Source organism: Anthonomus grandis, chromosome 15, assembly GCF_022605725.1.
Source record: "Anthonomus grandis grandis chromosome 15, icAntGran1.3, whole genome shotgun sequence".
Classification (NCBI taxonomy): Eukaryota; Metazoa; Arthropoda; class Insecta; order Coleoptera; family Curculionidae; genus Anthonomus; species Anthonomus grandis.
Window position 1 is genome coordinate 1,120,528 of NC_065560.1, and position 14,455 is coordinate 1,134,982.

The 14,455-nt window shown below is 33.7% G+C and overlaps 1 protein-coding gene and 1 long non-coding RNA gene across 4 annotated transcripts in view; one reads left to right on the forward strand and one right to left on the reverse strand.

Moving 5' to 3' along the window:
* The window catches only part of LOC126745058 (tudor domain-containing protein 7B), a 42,837-nt gene extending 28,716 nt beyond the window's left edge, over positions 1 to 14,121 (reverse strand). For 2 of the 3 annotated variants that reach the window (XM_050452742.1, XM_050452740.1), the window contains exons 1-9: positions 13,983 to 14,121; positions 11,785 to 11,832; positions 11,636 to 11,727; positions 11,384 to 11,582; positions 11,120 to 11,330; positions 5,048 to 5,274; positions 4,845 to 4,997; positions 4,615 to 4,783; positions 4,402 to 4,556 (exon numbers count right to left, since the gene is read on the reverse strand). In XM_050452742.1, the coding sequence (XP_050308699.1) occupies positions 4,402 to 4,556; positions 4,615 to 4,783; positions 4,845 to 4,997; positions 5,048 to 5,274; positions 11,120 to 11,330; positions 11,384 to 11,582; positions 11,636 to 11,717 (1,196 nt within the window). In that variant the 5' untranslated portion in view covers positions 11,718 to 11,727; positions 11,785 to 11,832; positions 13,983 to 14,121. Of the gene's footprint in view, positions 1 to 4,401; positions 4,557 to 4,614; positions 4,784 to 4,844; positions 4,998 to 5,047; positions 5,275 to 11,119; positions 11,331 to 11,383; positions 11,583 to 11,635; positions 11,728 to 11,779; positions 11,833 to 13,982 lie in introns of all 3 variants that reach the window. The other variant, XM_050452741.1, reaches the window with a different exon arrangement.
* Positions 961 to 2,032, forward strand: LOC126745070 (uncharacterized). Its single transcript, XR_007663424.1, has 2 exons — positions 961 to 1,133; positions 1,936 to 2,032. It is a non-coding gene; the product is annotated as an uncharacterized LOC126745070 (long non-coding RNA).
* Positions 14,122 to 14,455: the final 334 nt, after the last annotated feature.

Genomic DNA, 14,455 nt, shown 5'->3' on the forward strand with positions numbered 1-14,455 from the left:
TCCTAATAAACAAATAATTGATCTGTGTCATCTGTGCTACAAGATAGGCGACTTTCGGGCTACGATGTTGGATTACAGGCACAAACAAATTTTGTTTATTAGGTAATATAAGTCAGGTAGACCTACTAAATGACTTGAATGGCCAGTATTGTGTTAGTATTATTATAAATATAATGAAATAAGAGCACCGAGGCACTTTTAAAGAGGATTAGCTACCTGTACTTAAAATAAATAAATTTAGGGAATTACCCTCGATCATTTCCCAAAATTTACAATACTTTTTTATGATATTATATTATTAATACGTAATACCTGGTTCCAGCCCTTTTTATAAATACCAGGGTAAGTGGGCTTATTTAGTCCTTTTCGTGGTTCCAAAGAGTTATTACAGTGTTGATTATGCCTCGTTTAAGTGATTCCGTTAAGCACCGCATCATCGCCAAATTAGAAAAATGGTCCATTTCTCGACTGGCTGATGAATTTGGTATATCCAAAAACACAATTTTCAAGTTAAAACACAAATTTGAAGAAACCGAAAGTGTGGAAAACCTACATCGAGGGGGAAATATAAAAATTACTTCGGACCAACAAGATCAACGACTGGTTAATTTTTGCCGAGAAAATCCATTTAAATCCGCCATTGAAGCCGTGTCTACCACAGCATTCCCAGCAAGTGTTAGAACTGCCCGAAAAAGATTAGCTGCAAGCAATCTGAGATGTCGGACATCCAGCAACCAGATTGACTTAACCGAAACTAATAAAGAAGTCCGGTTGCAGAGATGCCAACAGTTTAATCGCTTACCGATGGGTTATTGGGAGAGAGTAATATTTAGTGATGAAAAGATGTTCCAAAGTAATTACAACGGTAAAGTTAAAGTATACAGACCTTCGACGAGTTCAAGATATGAAGAAAGATTTGTGTCACCCAGAAGAAGAAGTGGGCATTTTGGGAGGTGATGATCCAAGCGACTTGATGTGGTAACACGTGGAGTAGCAAGTGAGGTGGAAGCAGTAACAATAAAAATGCAGCAAAAGCAGAAGCAGAGGATAAGCAGAAGGTACAGGAAGGCCTAAAAATGGGGACCACACATGAGGTTCGACATGGCTGTCAATTTTATGGCATTTTTGTGTGGGTAAGTAAGTTAAATTTTATAAAATTGCTCTCTAAAAAGTTGGATGCATTGATGTTCTTTTGAGTTAAACCGAAAAGCATGCAAATAAGAAATTAATTAGATGAAAAAAATAGGAAAATGACTTAGGCATGTAACATGTGCTAACTTACCGAAGATGGAATGTGGCCTTTTCTGGGGTTTATTTAACACAACAAAAACAAGGAGCCCTATAAACTCTTAGGCCTACTTAGAAAATCAGCAATTAAGCTATCCTAGCACATACTAGTAACTACAAAAAAATTAGGCTAAGATAGGGTCTACCTTTTCACATCCGCATTAAGCGAAACTATCTGTCATACTCTAGAACCAGATAAAGAATGTATCTATTAAAAACAGGATTGTCAGTTCCCTCCAAATTTTAAGGAATGCATTTATCTGTCAAGTACCTAGGTGTTGACATGCTGGGTTTAACTACTGGGTACTATCTGGTACCAACATTGGTTTAAGTAATTTGCAACTATGGAGCAATCTATAACTTGAGGCCATGGTTTAGCAACAATAATTTACAAAAAAAAACTGACAGACCAGATTGACATTAACATTCTTATCACTATTGATCCTTATGATTTGAACAAAATAAACAAATAGTTAATTTGTGCTCAGTATTCATTAAAATCTAAAATAGGCCAAATTGACCTGCAAGGTAAAATCAATGCAAAATCAATGGCAGTTCTTAATTCTATTCAATCAACAAAACAATGAAACAATATCCCATATTATTATTTACTTTCCTCATCCAATAATGGTTTTCCTTGCGTTTCAGATCGGGTATGTTAGGAGGGACCATCTTAACGGTATATCATATCTGTGTAGTATGTATATTTATGTATGATTTTTAAATAAATTATTTTATGAAACTATGGTTGCGATTTACTTTATCTTGGTAAAAAAAATTAATAAATCAATTAATATATCTGTTGGAGATTAAACCTGTAACATCCGTAAATATATGAGCTTGGATCAGCCACCGAGGACCCGGAATCTGCTGGAAAATTGATGGCCGATTCACAGCAGATCGTTATTGTGAAGTGCTTGAAGGAGGATTGATACAAAGTGCCAAAGAAATGTATCCTGAGGGATTCGTTTTTCAGCAGGACAACGCTCCTGTACACACAGCAAATATTGTTCGCGAGTGGTTTACCGAAAACAATGTCGAAAAGCTAGAATGGCCGGCGAAGAGTCCCGATTTAAATCCTATAGAAAACATATGGGGTAGCATGGTAAGGTCGATGGAGAATTTCATACCTGAAAATAAGAATGCGAGAAAATTCAAGAAACCTGGGAAGAAGTAGCAACTCATGATCTCTGCTGCCAACTAATAGGTTTAACGAGCAGGAGAGTTCCGAAAGTTATAATAGCTTAGGGTACTGAATGGAATAACAAGGTGTTCCAACTGCCTGATTTTATTTTTTCAGTTTTATTTTTCACCTTCTTGTTTAGGACACTTAAAGTCATTTTTATTCCAGGATTTCAGAGACATGTTTTATGTTATTCAAGGCATTTTAAGTCGTTTTGATGATTTGCCAACTAAAAGAATTAAAAAAAAAAATCCTCTTTTTCAAGCTTTAAAAATAATGTTTTTAGGCATCGGGAATATGCATTTTATACTTTGGCATTTGATAATTCCCAGGAATTCCAAATAATTTTTCATTGTATTCCAGGCACTCGAAATTGTTTCCCGTGACTTCTGGGATTTTCGAGCAATCCTGTTTACCGGGAACTTGACGTCCTAATTTTTTCCAGCAATTCCAACTAATTTTTAGAAACGTAAACGTTGATTTTTAAGTCATTTTGTATTTTTTTCCAAGAATTTTACGTTGTTTTCCATTTTTTTAGAAACTCTCTGAAATTTGATGTAATTTTTCAGAAATTAAAAAAAGAGAGAAAGAGAACTGAAGCAGTAAAAATTCCACGACATGCAAATTATTTTCCTACATAACGAATGGCCAGCGTCGAGACTTAAGGCATTATCTGGATGATACTTTTCGAAACAACTGGATAGGCAGAGGTGGACCAATTCCGGGGCCTGCTAGATCTCCGGACTTGACACCATGGGATTTCTATGCTACGAAGTTAGTTTATACTAAAGGAATCGTAACAAGTCACCATTTGCTAAGAAAAATTTAAGACAACGCGTACTTAGATACAAAAACTACCGAACTAAGACGTAGAACTCAAGAACGTACTTTTCTGATATTATGATTTATCGCAATGACATATATTTCCATTTTTTTTTTTAACTTATTAGAACCAACTGGATACCTAAACAGGCAAAAATCGTTTAAAAGGGCATAACTTGAATTTTTTTTCAACTAGATGTAATAAATACTCTATTTCAGTTATATTAAGCAACAAATGCAGAAAACATTATTAAATCAATTTTATTTTTGACCTTTTTGTTTGAGGCGCTTAAGAGTCATTTTTTTCCAGGATTTCAGAGACATGGTCAAGCATTTAATTGGATGTTTTTTCTCCAGTGATTTAAAATAATTTTTCCATATTTTCCAGACCTATGGACTGATTTTTTAGTTTTTTTCCAGGAATTAAAAAACTCAAGGGGAGTTATATTTCATGATTTCCAGGCCATTCGGTCATTTTCTATGCTTTCCAGGATATGTTTAATAGTTTTTCAGATCCGAATAATTTTCCATGCCATTCCAAACAATTCAAGCCGTTTTGATGATTTACCGACTAATTTTTTATATTTTTCAAGCTCTAGAAATCATACTTTTATTCTTTCCAATCCTTCATTTTATTTGATTAATGATTTTTTTCGTCCAGGAATTTTGCAAAATGTTCCAGGAACTTAATTTTTTTATAAACTCTTGAACTCTGACCTCAATTTCAGAATAAGATTAACAAAATGATAGGTATGGACCATACTATTGTATGGTATGGAAGGTCTTTGAGAATGATAAAATAAGACCATTAATAGAAGGAATAATAGAGGGAAGAAGGTGGCTCCACAGCAGAATTAACTCTCACCCCCAGACATAGGGAAAAATGGTGAGAAGTAATCGCAAACATCCATTAACGTTATAGATAGCAGACGAAGAGGGAGAAACTGTAAAAAATGACTATAAAACAAGTCAACAGAGTTATTTAGTCATACTTTTTGGAATTCCAACATTTCTTGGATTACTAGTTAAGTGATCTGTCTGTGAAGAAGAAAAAAGGTGTTAATTTCAGGGATACATCATTCAAAGAACTTAATTTAATCTTAAATTACCTGCTCAATATATCCGATTCACTAGATATTAACAGCGATTTCCTTTTATACTTCGGTATCAAGTCGGCGAGCGCTTCCTCGCAACAAAACGCAATCGCCTCCATGGGTTTCTTAAATTCGTTCGGGTAGCTCGTGTACGTATGTTTCGATCCGATCTAAAATAGTTCAAATGAATATTTCATCTTATTTATTTAAAAAAAAAAATGGTCGCACCTTGACTTTACACGAATAAAACTTGTTCGTTTTCGACATTTGCGTGAGATTAACGCTGACCTCGCCCAACTTGTGTAGCAGGGCGAAATTCTGCAAATCGCCTTTCGGATCATCAGTTCGGATAAAATCGGAATAAACCTCTTTTGTGGGACTGCAATTGCCACTATCGCTATGATGTCATCCACTGTTTATTAAATTACCCAAAAACGTGACTATAAAAAGCAACTTACCTGTCAAGACTAAGGCTCGACATCATATTATTTATCCCACTCCTCATAGCATTTAAATGTTCTCTTAAATCGCCCTGCAAGTGTTTAGTGTTCAGTCGATGATTCGGTTCTAGAGGGTTGGAAATATTCGGTTCAACACTAGTGGGACTAAAACTAGAAATTTACACTTCCAGGATGTGAATATCAACAATAGTTTATTTTACCTTGAAGCTATCGAGGTTCCATTGTGACTGTAAATCAGCGATTGTGATTTTTTGGGTGCGTTATTACTATTATCACTTAGCAGAGCCATAATGTTTTCTTGTATCCTATTCATGTTCATTCTTTGGTTTAATTCGGTTGGTATTTTTACTGGCTGACTGACGTTTACTTCCTGTTGCGTCGGTTGTTTTCTTTTTGGGTTCAGGTTAGATTTTTCCGGTATTACAATCTAAAATTTTATTTTTTAATTTAATTTTTATAAATTAAGAAAAATCTAATTGTAGATTTTTTAAAGGAATTTAATAAGCAATAGAGTTGCCTGCAAAAGAAATAAATGATTTTAAGTTGAATAAAGTGAAAGACGGATTGAAAAGAGAGCAAGAAAATCGGAACTCCAGACATAAAAGCTTAAAAACAATATTTACAACATAGTATTCCCTTTATTATTATTCCCTTAACTTTATACTTGACAATGGATTTAATGACAGATTTAATGACAGGCATAAAAATAAAATTTTAAATGGTTCATGTTAAATTTATCGATGGTCCAGTTCCATAAAGCACCAAGTCCAAAATGCATGTTTTTTATTTATTGGCTCTTAAACATAATGAGCACATTTAATTGTTCCATAAAAAGTTTTCTATGGGTATATTTTAAATTGTAAGTGATGAGATTTATTGAAGACACTCTGAGCAATAGGAGTCAGATACAATAAATAATTTTTTTTTTAATTATGGTATTATAAGCAATTTTGATGACTTGTTGCTTTATGACACTGATAATGTATTCACTTCTATGATTTAATTTCAGTTATTATAATGTAAATAATAATATAGGATTGGTTTTGTTTAAAAAAAAAAATTATTAGAAAAGAGATTTAACATAACTTTCTTATTACAAAACAGGTTTAACAGTAACCATTATTATCTAATTAATTATATTATATCTAATTTATTCAGAATCACTACCTGCTGGGTCATTATTACAAACTTTTGAAGTAGCTGGCAAATTTTTGTGCATTAAAATATAAGCATTAGCTTATAAGGTCGTTTTTTTTGGCCTGTGGTATTTTTATTGGATTGGAGTAAAGCTTCTTTAGATTAATATTCTTATTACTAGAATTACATTTACCCCTAGTCTTATAACGAACATCAATTTCCTTGTAGTCATCTTCTGTGTATGAGGTTTTATAAAAAATGCTACAAGGGTTACTTTTCATAACATTTATCGCACAAATTTCCTGCCACTGGACTTTCTCGCCAATAACGTTTTGATTAAAATGTTTATCAATTTCTGATTGCAAATATTTTACATCCAAGAAGTCAGTGTAGTTCATTTCAATGCATTTATAAGCATTGCCCTTTTTTTTTGTAAGTCGTATTATGGGAATTAATCGGTCGGGGGTATAAATGGCCCCACTTGGAAGACAACGTTTTTTTTCCCTCTCAACTAAGGCATGCATTGCATCATCTTCATTTTGGGTATGGCCGACCACTAGAAGTTTGTATGTGATTTCCTCAATACTTTGAATTGAATTTACACAGTGCAACAGGAGACTAACAACAAATTTATTTTTATTCTGATCGACGCAATTGTCAGAGTAAAGTGTAATATTTGTACCCTTTGCATGATGTTTTAAGAAAATATAAAGGCAGCTTCCAATTTCATTGGCGCCACGTTTACCAAGGCCTTCATGCCACGTAAAACAGAAACCTTGATTACCAACTACATCATAAATGGTGAAATTATATGTAGCAAGTCGTCTTTTATAGAAAAAGGCACTAATATCTCCACAGGGAACAGACAAAACCTGTTTAGTGTTATCTAACTTCGCTTTATTTATATCGTTATCGTTATTATTAAAAACTGTGGTCAATGTGACAGACCTGACCAGACCATAAGGCAACATTTAAAATTGTTGCCGTATTGAATTGCAGAAGTACTAAATTGGTTGTAAGTAAAAAAAGAAACATGTCGATTAGAATAGGCAAAAAATTAACATATTGAGTTGTTGCCGTATGAAATTAAGAAAACCACTTAATGAGAGAACTTATTTCCATAATAATCCGAAAATGCCAAAATTCGGACTTGTTGCTGTATGGAACTGGGTCATCGATATGATCCCTTTGCCAAGCCAAACATTCTGCTCTGCCTTAAATACAATATAATCAAAGAAATGAAAAAAACTAGACTTAGGATAGACATCAAGACCCTTTATAGGTGAACATGCTTTATATATATGTAGTTGCGTTATTGACTGCACTTGTTTTGGCAGCATCATAGTGATTATGTTCAAAACTAAAAAAACTAATTTATAAACTTTATGAGTTACGCTGAATTATGCCTAAGCTATGGTATATTACATTAGATGCTGCCTACAATGAAACTTTAAAGAATATTAATATTGTATATAAAGTTATTTTATTTAAATCCAGACTGTTTCCTCTAACCTTTTATTTGAACAATCTGGAATATTTACTGTTATTGAACTTTATAATGGGTCTACCAATAGAAGTGATAGAAGTTTAGTGGGCCATGTACGCAAAATGGTATGTGTCAAAACGCGGATCAAGGATCGTCAGTTGTGGTAAGTATACTTTGACATTTCATCATGAATCGTTTAAGTCAAGAGCAACGTACAGCTATCGTGAAAAGGTATTACGAAAATGCGCAATCGGTTAGAGCCTGTTATCGTGCTCTTAGAGAAGATTTTGGCCATCGAGGACGGCCTTCTGAGCTTGCAATAAAGCGCACAATTAATAAGTTTGAACGGGAGTACACTCTTCTGGATAATAAGCCACCAACGCGACAAAAAAGTGCAAGGACCGCTGAAAATATCGCCGCTGCAAGAGAAAGTGTTGACGCGAATAACAATGTGTCTGTTTTGCGCCGCTCTCAGCATTTAGGCATTTTACCAATGTGTCTGTGGTGCATTTTGAAGAAAGACTTAGGCCTACATCCATATAAGATGGTTCTAACTCAAGAATTGAAGCCTGCTGACCATGGTTTGCGAAGAACGTTTACCGACTGAGCCCTGTTGCAGTTGGAACAAAATGTCGATTTTGGGAAACAAATCATCTTTTCAGATGAAGCCCATTTTTGTCTTAGTGGCGTTGTCAATACGCAAAATTGCCGCTTCTGGTGTCAGAACAATACCCAGAAATTAGTACAGGTGCCATTACACCCGTTAAAAGTGACTGTGTGGTGTGGTTTGCAAGTCGGTGGAATTATCGGTCCATACTTTTTGGAGGATGCAGGGGGGCGTACTGTGACAGTCAATGGAGAGCGCTACCGCGACATGATAACAAACTTTCTTTGGCCTGCAATTGATGGTGGAGACTTCGGACAGAATTGGTTTCAACAGGACGGAGCAACATCACACACCGCCCGAGCCACAATTAATTTATTAAGAAGATCGAATAATTTCGCGACATGGCAATATCAACTGGCCACCAAGGTCCTGTGATCTTACTCCCCTGGACTTTTTTCTTTAGGGATATGTGAAGGTGTATTCTAACAATCCTCAAACCATCAATGAGTTGAAAGTTAACATAACTACGGTTATTCGCGAAATTCAGCCCAACTTGTTAGAAAAAGTGATTGAAAATTGGGTTCATGGTCTAAACGTCTGCCGCCGTAGCCGAGGTGGACATCTTAATGATATTTTGTTTAAAACATAATAAACTACAACATGAAACATCAATCATAGAAATTAACCAATTCGTTTTTATTTTTTAGCAATTTAAACTTATATCTTTCTTATTGGTAGACCCTATATTAAAAATGTACTTTACTAGATTCTCAATTTGTAGTAACCTTTTTAAGAATGTTATTAGTCATAATATTAATACCAGAGCAAATACACATCCCCTATTTTAGTGTAACCCGAAGATGTATAACATATATGGCTCCCAAATTATTAAACGAAACAATTTAAAAACAAAAAATAATATAATGTAAAGAAAAAATTGTACTCATGGATTAAAGATAACATAAATTCCATCAAACGTGCCATTAAATTATAACTAGCTAGTATTTAGTCAATTTGATATTTCTGAATTTGATATTATTATTTAGGCAGGTATATGTTACTAGATTGTAGTTCATCATCTCATAATAATTGTAAATTAATATGTAATTGATTGATTAATTGAGTATTCTACAGGGTACATACTCCTCTACCGAATATCATGAAGCAACATTTATTAATGTTAAAGAGACATATCTAGAGCAAATAGGAGACAATATGACTTCAAAAGAAGAACAAGATCATTTAGAAATAGAAGAGGACCAAGATGCGGACTTTGTGGAACTCCTCAAGAAGCCTTGAAGTAGAGATCAAGATCCACAGTTTTAATCTCTTGCTATTCAACTGCCTGGAAGAATATTTCAATTTCTTTCTTATTTTTCCCGGGAAATTATGAGGGCATTTTTAAATAAATAACAGACAATAACGCAACTGCCCTTGAAGAATGTTGCTAATTGTTTATTGGAAATCTAACTAGGTTAGCCTAAAAAAAAAAATTGAAAATCACTGGGGTCCTAAATGTTCTTCTTATTAATTACGGTCATTACTTAACACAGAACTTTCAGGTATGTTTTTATTTATTCCAGGCATTTAAGCATATTTCGTGAACTCATATAGGGGGGCATCAATTGAACTTTATGGAATAACATTTGGAATAATAATAAATTCAGTTCTTGATTGACTCTCTTCAAACAAGAACATAAAACATATTTTCCAGGCAGTCGATGCGTGTATCAACCCATTTTCATCTTCTTCCAGGTTCCAACTTCCTGGAAGAATGTTTTGATTTCTTCCAGGCAGTTGAGTGTTTATTGCTAAACTTTGATTGAGTGTCCTAAAAGAAAGTTCTAACTTTTTCCAGGCTGAATTATTCAATCAACTCCCAGAGCTAACATATGATTTATTCCAAGATAATAAGGCGCCAGGGATGATTGATTATTGTTATTAATCGAAATGGAATGGTTAAGATTGTCAGAGGCCTTACTGAAATCAGTATAAATAGTATGCACTATTGTTTGCCTATCTAATATAAATCGATGGGTGTATTTATTTATAATTATTGATCAACTGAAACTCCAAAATCTCTTTAAAAACCCATCTTCGGAATAGCCTCTATACATTGCTCAAAAAGCTTATGGAGGCGGTAAAATTAGACGCGTCATTTTTATTTCCAGATTTAATGAATAAAGAGAATGGCAGCATCCTTTCAACACCCTGCATCAGGACCTGCACCTTTACTTCAACTTTTGAAAGTGTAGTTTCAACATCAGTAGGAATTTTTACCTCAGTTGTTAGTAACCTACTTAGCAAAGAGCTGAACAGTGTAGTGCTCCTTATGGGGTAATTGAACAACTATAAGAATGAAATGAACCTGCTGCCCTACTTTATAGCATTTTCAATCCTACTAACATAATTGCTATAACAATCCTTAGATCACAAATAATTGGCCTTTAGTCTTGATGAGTTAATTTTGCATAATCAGCCATAACAGGAACTAGATTGTTTGTAATTCGTATGTAAATATTTATTACAAGGCAGTAGCAGTTCAACAGATGAATTAACAAAATTGTTACATTCGATTGTAAAGAGTAAATAAAGATTTGAAAAGCAGAAATCAGGAATTGAGACAAAGCAAGTGAATCACAGAAAACCGAATATTTGCCAAACAATATGTTTATAGCATAGAGTCCAGGAAGGTCTGTCACCAAGTGAGATTTTTATATGGGTCACAAACTTTTGCAATAATTCCATGGGATCTAGCCATGTTTCTGTAACACCACAATCTTCAGCCTTGGCATTAAATAACTGTAATGCCCAAGCTGAAGGTTCATTTAAAAAATAGTACATCACCAAATCAAGCTCACAGGTGGGACATTCAAAACTGTTTGAGGATACAGTCCATATCAAGTAAAGGTTATGAATCATATGACCCAACTAACATACTAATATTTGTCATTAGTCAATTCAGCCTGATTTATACATCATATTATTCAAAAAAAGTACTTTAAAGTAGCGAATAATAGTGAGGAGCTAAGTTGTACCTACCTTAGAAGCAACTTTTGGAATGGGAGGCTCCTCCTGTTTCCTCTCGTTTTGGGAAACTTTATTGACAAATTGCGTGTGTCTGATGGCCTGCGGTCGACTCGATCTGCCATAACCGTTGTGCGATTTTTGGTTGGCCATCGGTCGCCATTTCGACGTCGTATTGTGTTGCATCCGGGGAGGACAGTTATATTTTATGAAACCAAATTTAGCTCTGAAAAATTGAGTTAATATATTTATCAATTGACTAAGATCCGTTGGTCTTACGGTTTCTTTTTTTCTGACTTTTGTTTGGCCACCATTTCCACCATGTGAGCGGACTTGGAGGAACTTTTGGCGATAACGTAACTCTCGTTACCCTTCCTCACTAAACTGAAGTCGGGATGCTGCTGAAAGAGTTCTTCTAGGGATCCGTAGCCCATCCGCTCGAATGGTATCCATTCTCCACCCAATGTCTTAAAGTCTCCTAATATAATTAATTAAATGTCTGACTTACTGTTTAGTTGCTGAATAACTTACTGTTTAGTTGGGCAACTGTTAAGTCACGTTTGGTCGAGGTTATGAACCCTTTAATTTGTTTTATCACTTGACTTGGTTCCATGCTTATAAAACTGAAAGATTTGGTCGTTTATAATACATAATGTATATGAAGGTAAGGCTTACCTAACCTATATGGTTTATGATGTTATGACTAGGGCCTGCCCGAATTATTTCTTCTAGAGAGAAAAAAATAGTATGATATTAACATGTCAGCCTATACTATTTAAAGTTATTTTGACTGATTAATCCATTATAGCAGTTTTATTAAGCAGTATACGGAACGAAGTAAAAGAAAGGAAGCCGTTCGAATCCGACAGTGAAAGCTGTAATAGTTTAAATTAATTTTGGTGGTGGATTTTCACGCTGCGTCGCCTCGGTATAAGGTTGAACGGGTTTTGCATTATCCGTATGACGATTATGGTTAACTTTATTATAAAATTGCCTTAATTAATATTATAATTACATTTCTGCGGACTTAGTTCTTTAGCTCAGAAGGTTTATTTTAGGAGTCCAACTCTGAGAAATATATTGAGGCATTATTTTTGCCTTATGGTTAACTTACCACCAGATATAGTAAAATATAACGTCAAAAATACACTTTATACTGCCAAAAATAGTAAATACAAAATATTTTACATCTCTTTATCCCAAATAAGTAAATTATTGTAGGTAAATCATTGTTTACCAAAATTACAGGCATTTTTTGACATATAAAGAAAAAAAAATTAATTTTCATCAATGCCGTCTATGAGGGATTTATCCTAAATATTATTTAATAAAAATAAAAATACACCACTGCACTTTTCTAAAATAAATTTTATTTTTGAAATCCTTGGTTAGTTTTGACCAAATTTGTATTCTTGAGTTTTTATTTATTTGTACATCTTATTATATCCAGTATAATTATTATTTCATACACGTTAATGCATTTCCAATTTTTCTCGGGATATCTTTACGTACCTATAATATGTCATTGTTAGGTATATACACTATAACATACATAAGTGTAGGTATGAAAATTATATTATATCTTACACAGTGGTATATATGGGATATCGGGGTCTTTTTATCACATATTTAAAATGTTGTGATTGGGTCTAAAGACTAGCTATGTAAATCCCTTCTCAATTTTTAAAAATGCCAAAATCATATATTCTATAGTTATTCTATAGAATTTACTTTGATTATTATTAGGTTGTTAGTTTAAATTAAGTAATTATAGTGTTCAGTTGTTGGTTTACATATTAGTTGGGATATTACATCCGTCTGGACATTTCTTTAATAAACATAGTTAATGGTTTGGAAAATATTACCCTAGTTTTAGCAGATATCAAATACATTACCAGAAGCCGAACATTCTCTTATCACTTACTGCACAATGTGTTTACAACCTACGATTATAATGCTTACCTTTGTATATGTCTGAATAATAGTGATTCATCCCTGACCAGCTCAAAAATAACTTAAAGTTATTTTTGTCTTGGATGCATATACCTTTAGATAAATAAATAACTTGGATTGAATTTACTTGGAGCCATTTACACTTGTTAGCATTACATGTTATAGTATATATGGCATTTTGAGTTATCAAAGAACCAACGAAGTCATTGGGAATGAAAGAATTTTGCGAATATTATACTCGTATTGTTTACAACATGTTTGTTGATTAATTATTTTGTAAGTTATTTAAAATATGCATTGAATTGATGCTTTAGTTCTTTTATCAACTTAGGTTCAGTTACCGTTTGATATTGAACTATTTGGCATGATTGAATAACTTCAAATGTGTTCTTTCAGACAGAATTAGATTGCTACTTGTTTAAGAATTTAATGTACTATTAGTTTTATATTGTACCAGATAGCAAGTTTGTTACATTACATATTGAATTATCTGTCAATATTTCAATAAAGGTATGTGCTTTGCCTCAAATCCAGTGCCCAAATCTAACTCTTTTGATGTTTCATGAAATTAACTGACCCATTAAAAGTTGCTGAAACATCCTGTTTTTCTTACTGGTATTAAATTATGATAAAACAGTATGGCATATGTACTATGGACTCTAACAGACTGGGGATTCACAGACAAAACAACACACAGGCAACTGAATGTGCCTTTGTCATGAGTTCATAACACTCATTAATCGTTCAAAAATAGATCATAAACGGTATAATTATAATGCGTAAAGGAATGTGACCGTCCTCAGGCATTTTTTCTGCCAGTGCATAAAAAATGGTAGCAACTGGTGCAGTTATAGTGATTGGCTAACCCACTTATTTTGATAATTTTTTTTCGTGTTGCCTTACTGTATTGTAATGTCACACTTACCCGGTCGAGGGATACTTTAAAACTTAACAAGTTAAACTGAATATATAATCGAAACCTCCTCTGTAACGTTTATTTGACAAAAAAACAGCAAAAAATTGCAAATATTTAAAAACAACACCGACATTCCTCTCACTGTCCAATATAAATTTGAACTGACAGTTGACGGATGATGTGACACTTATCTGTCAACACTGGAATTTCTCTTCCTTTTTCTTAAAGGGGCTTCTTCTGGTCTTTGCTACTTAAGAAATTGACACCCGTCAAATGAGAGGTAACCAATTGGATTAACTTCTGATAACACGATGAGACATGGATGTAAAAGATTGAAATTGAACCTTCCCTTGCTCAATGTACATATACTAGTCCTGCATTTGAATAGCCATAGCAGCTTAGACCATAACCGTTCCTGTCAGAACTTAGAGAACAAAAAGGGGAAGAAGAAGAAGAAGAATTCTTACAGGTTATGTTCACAA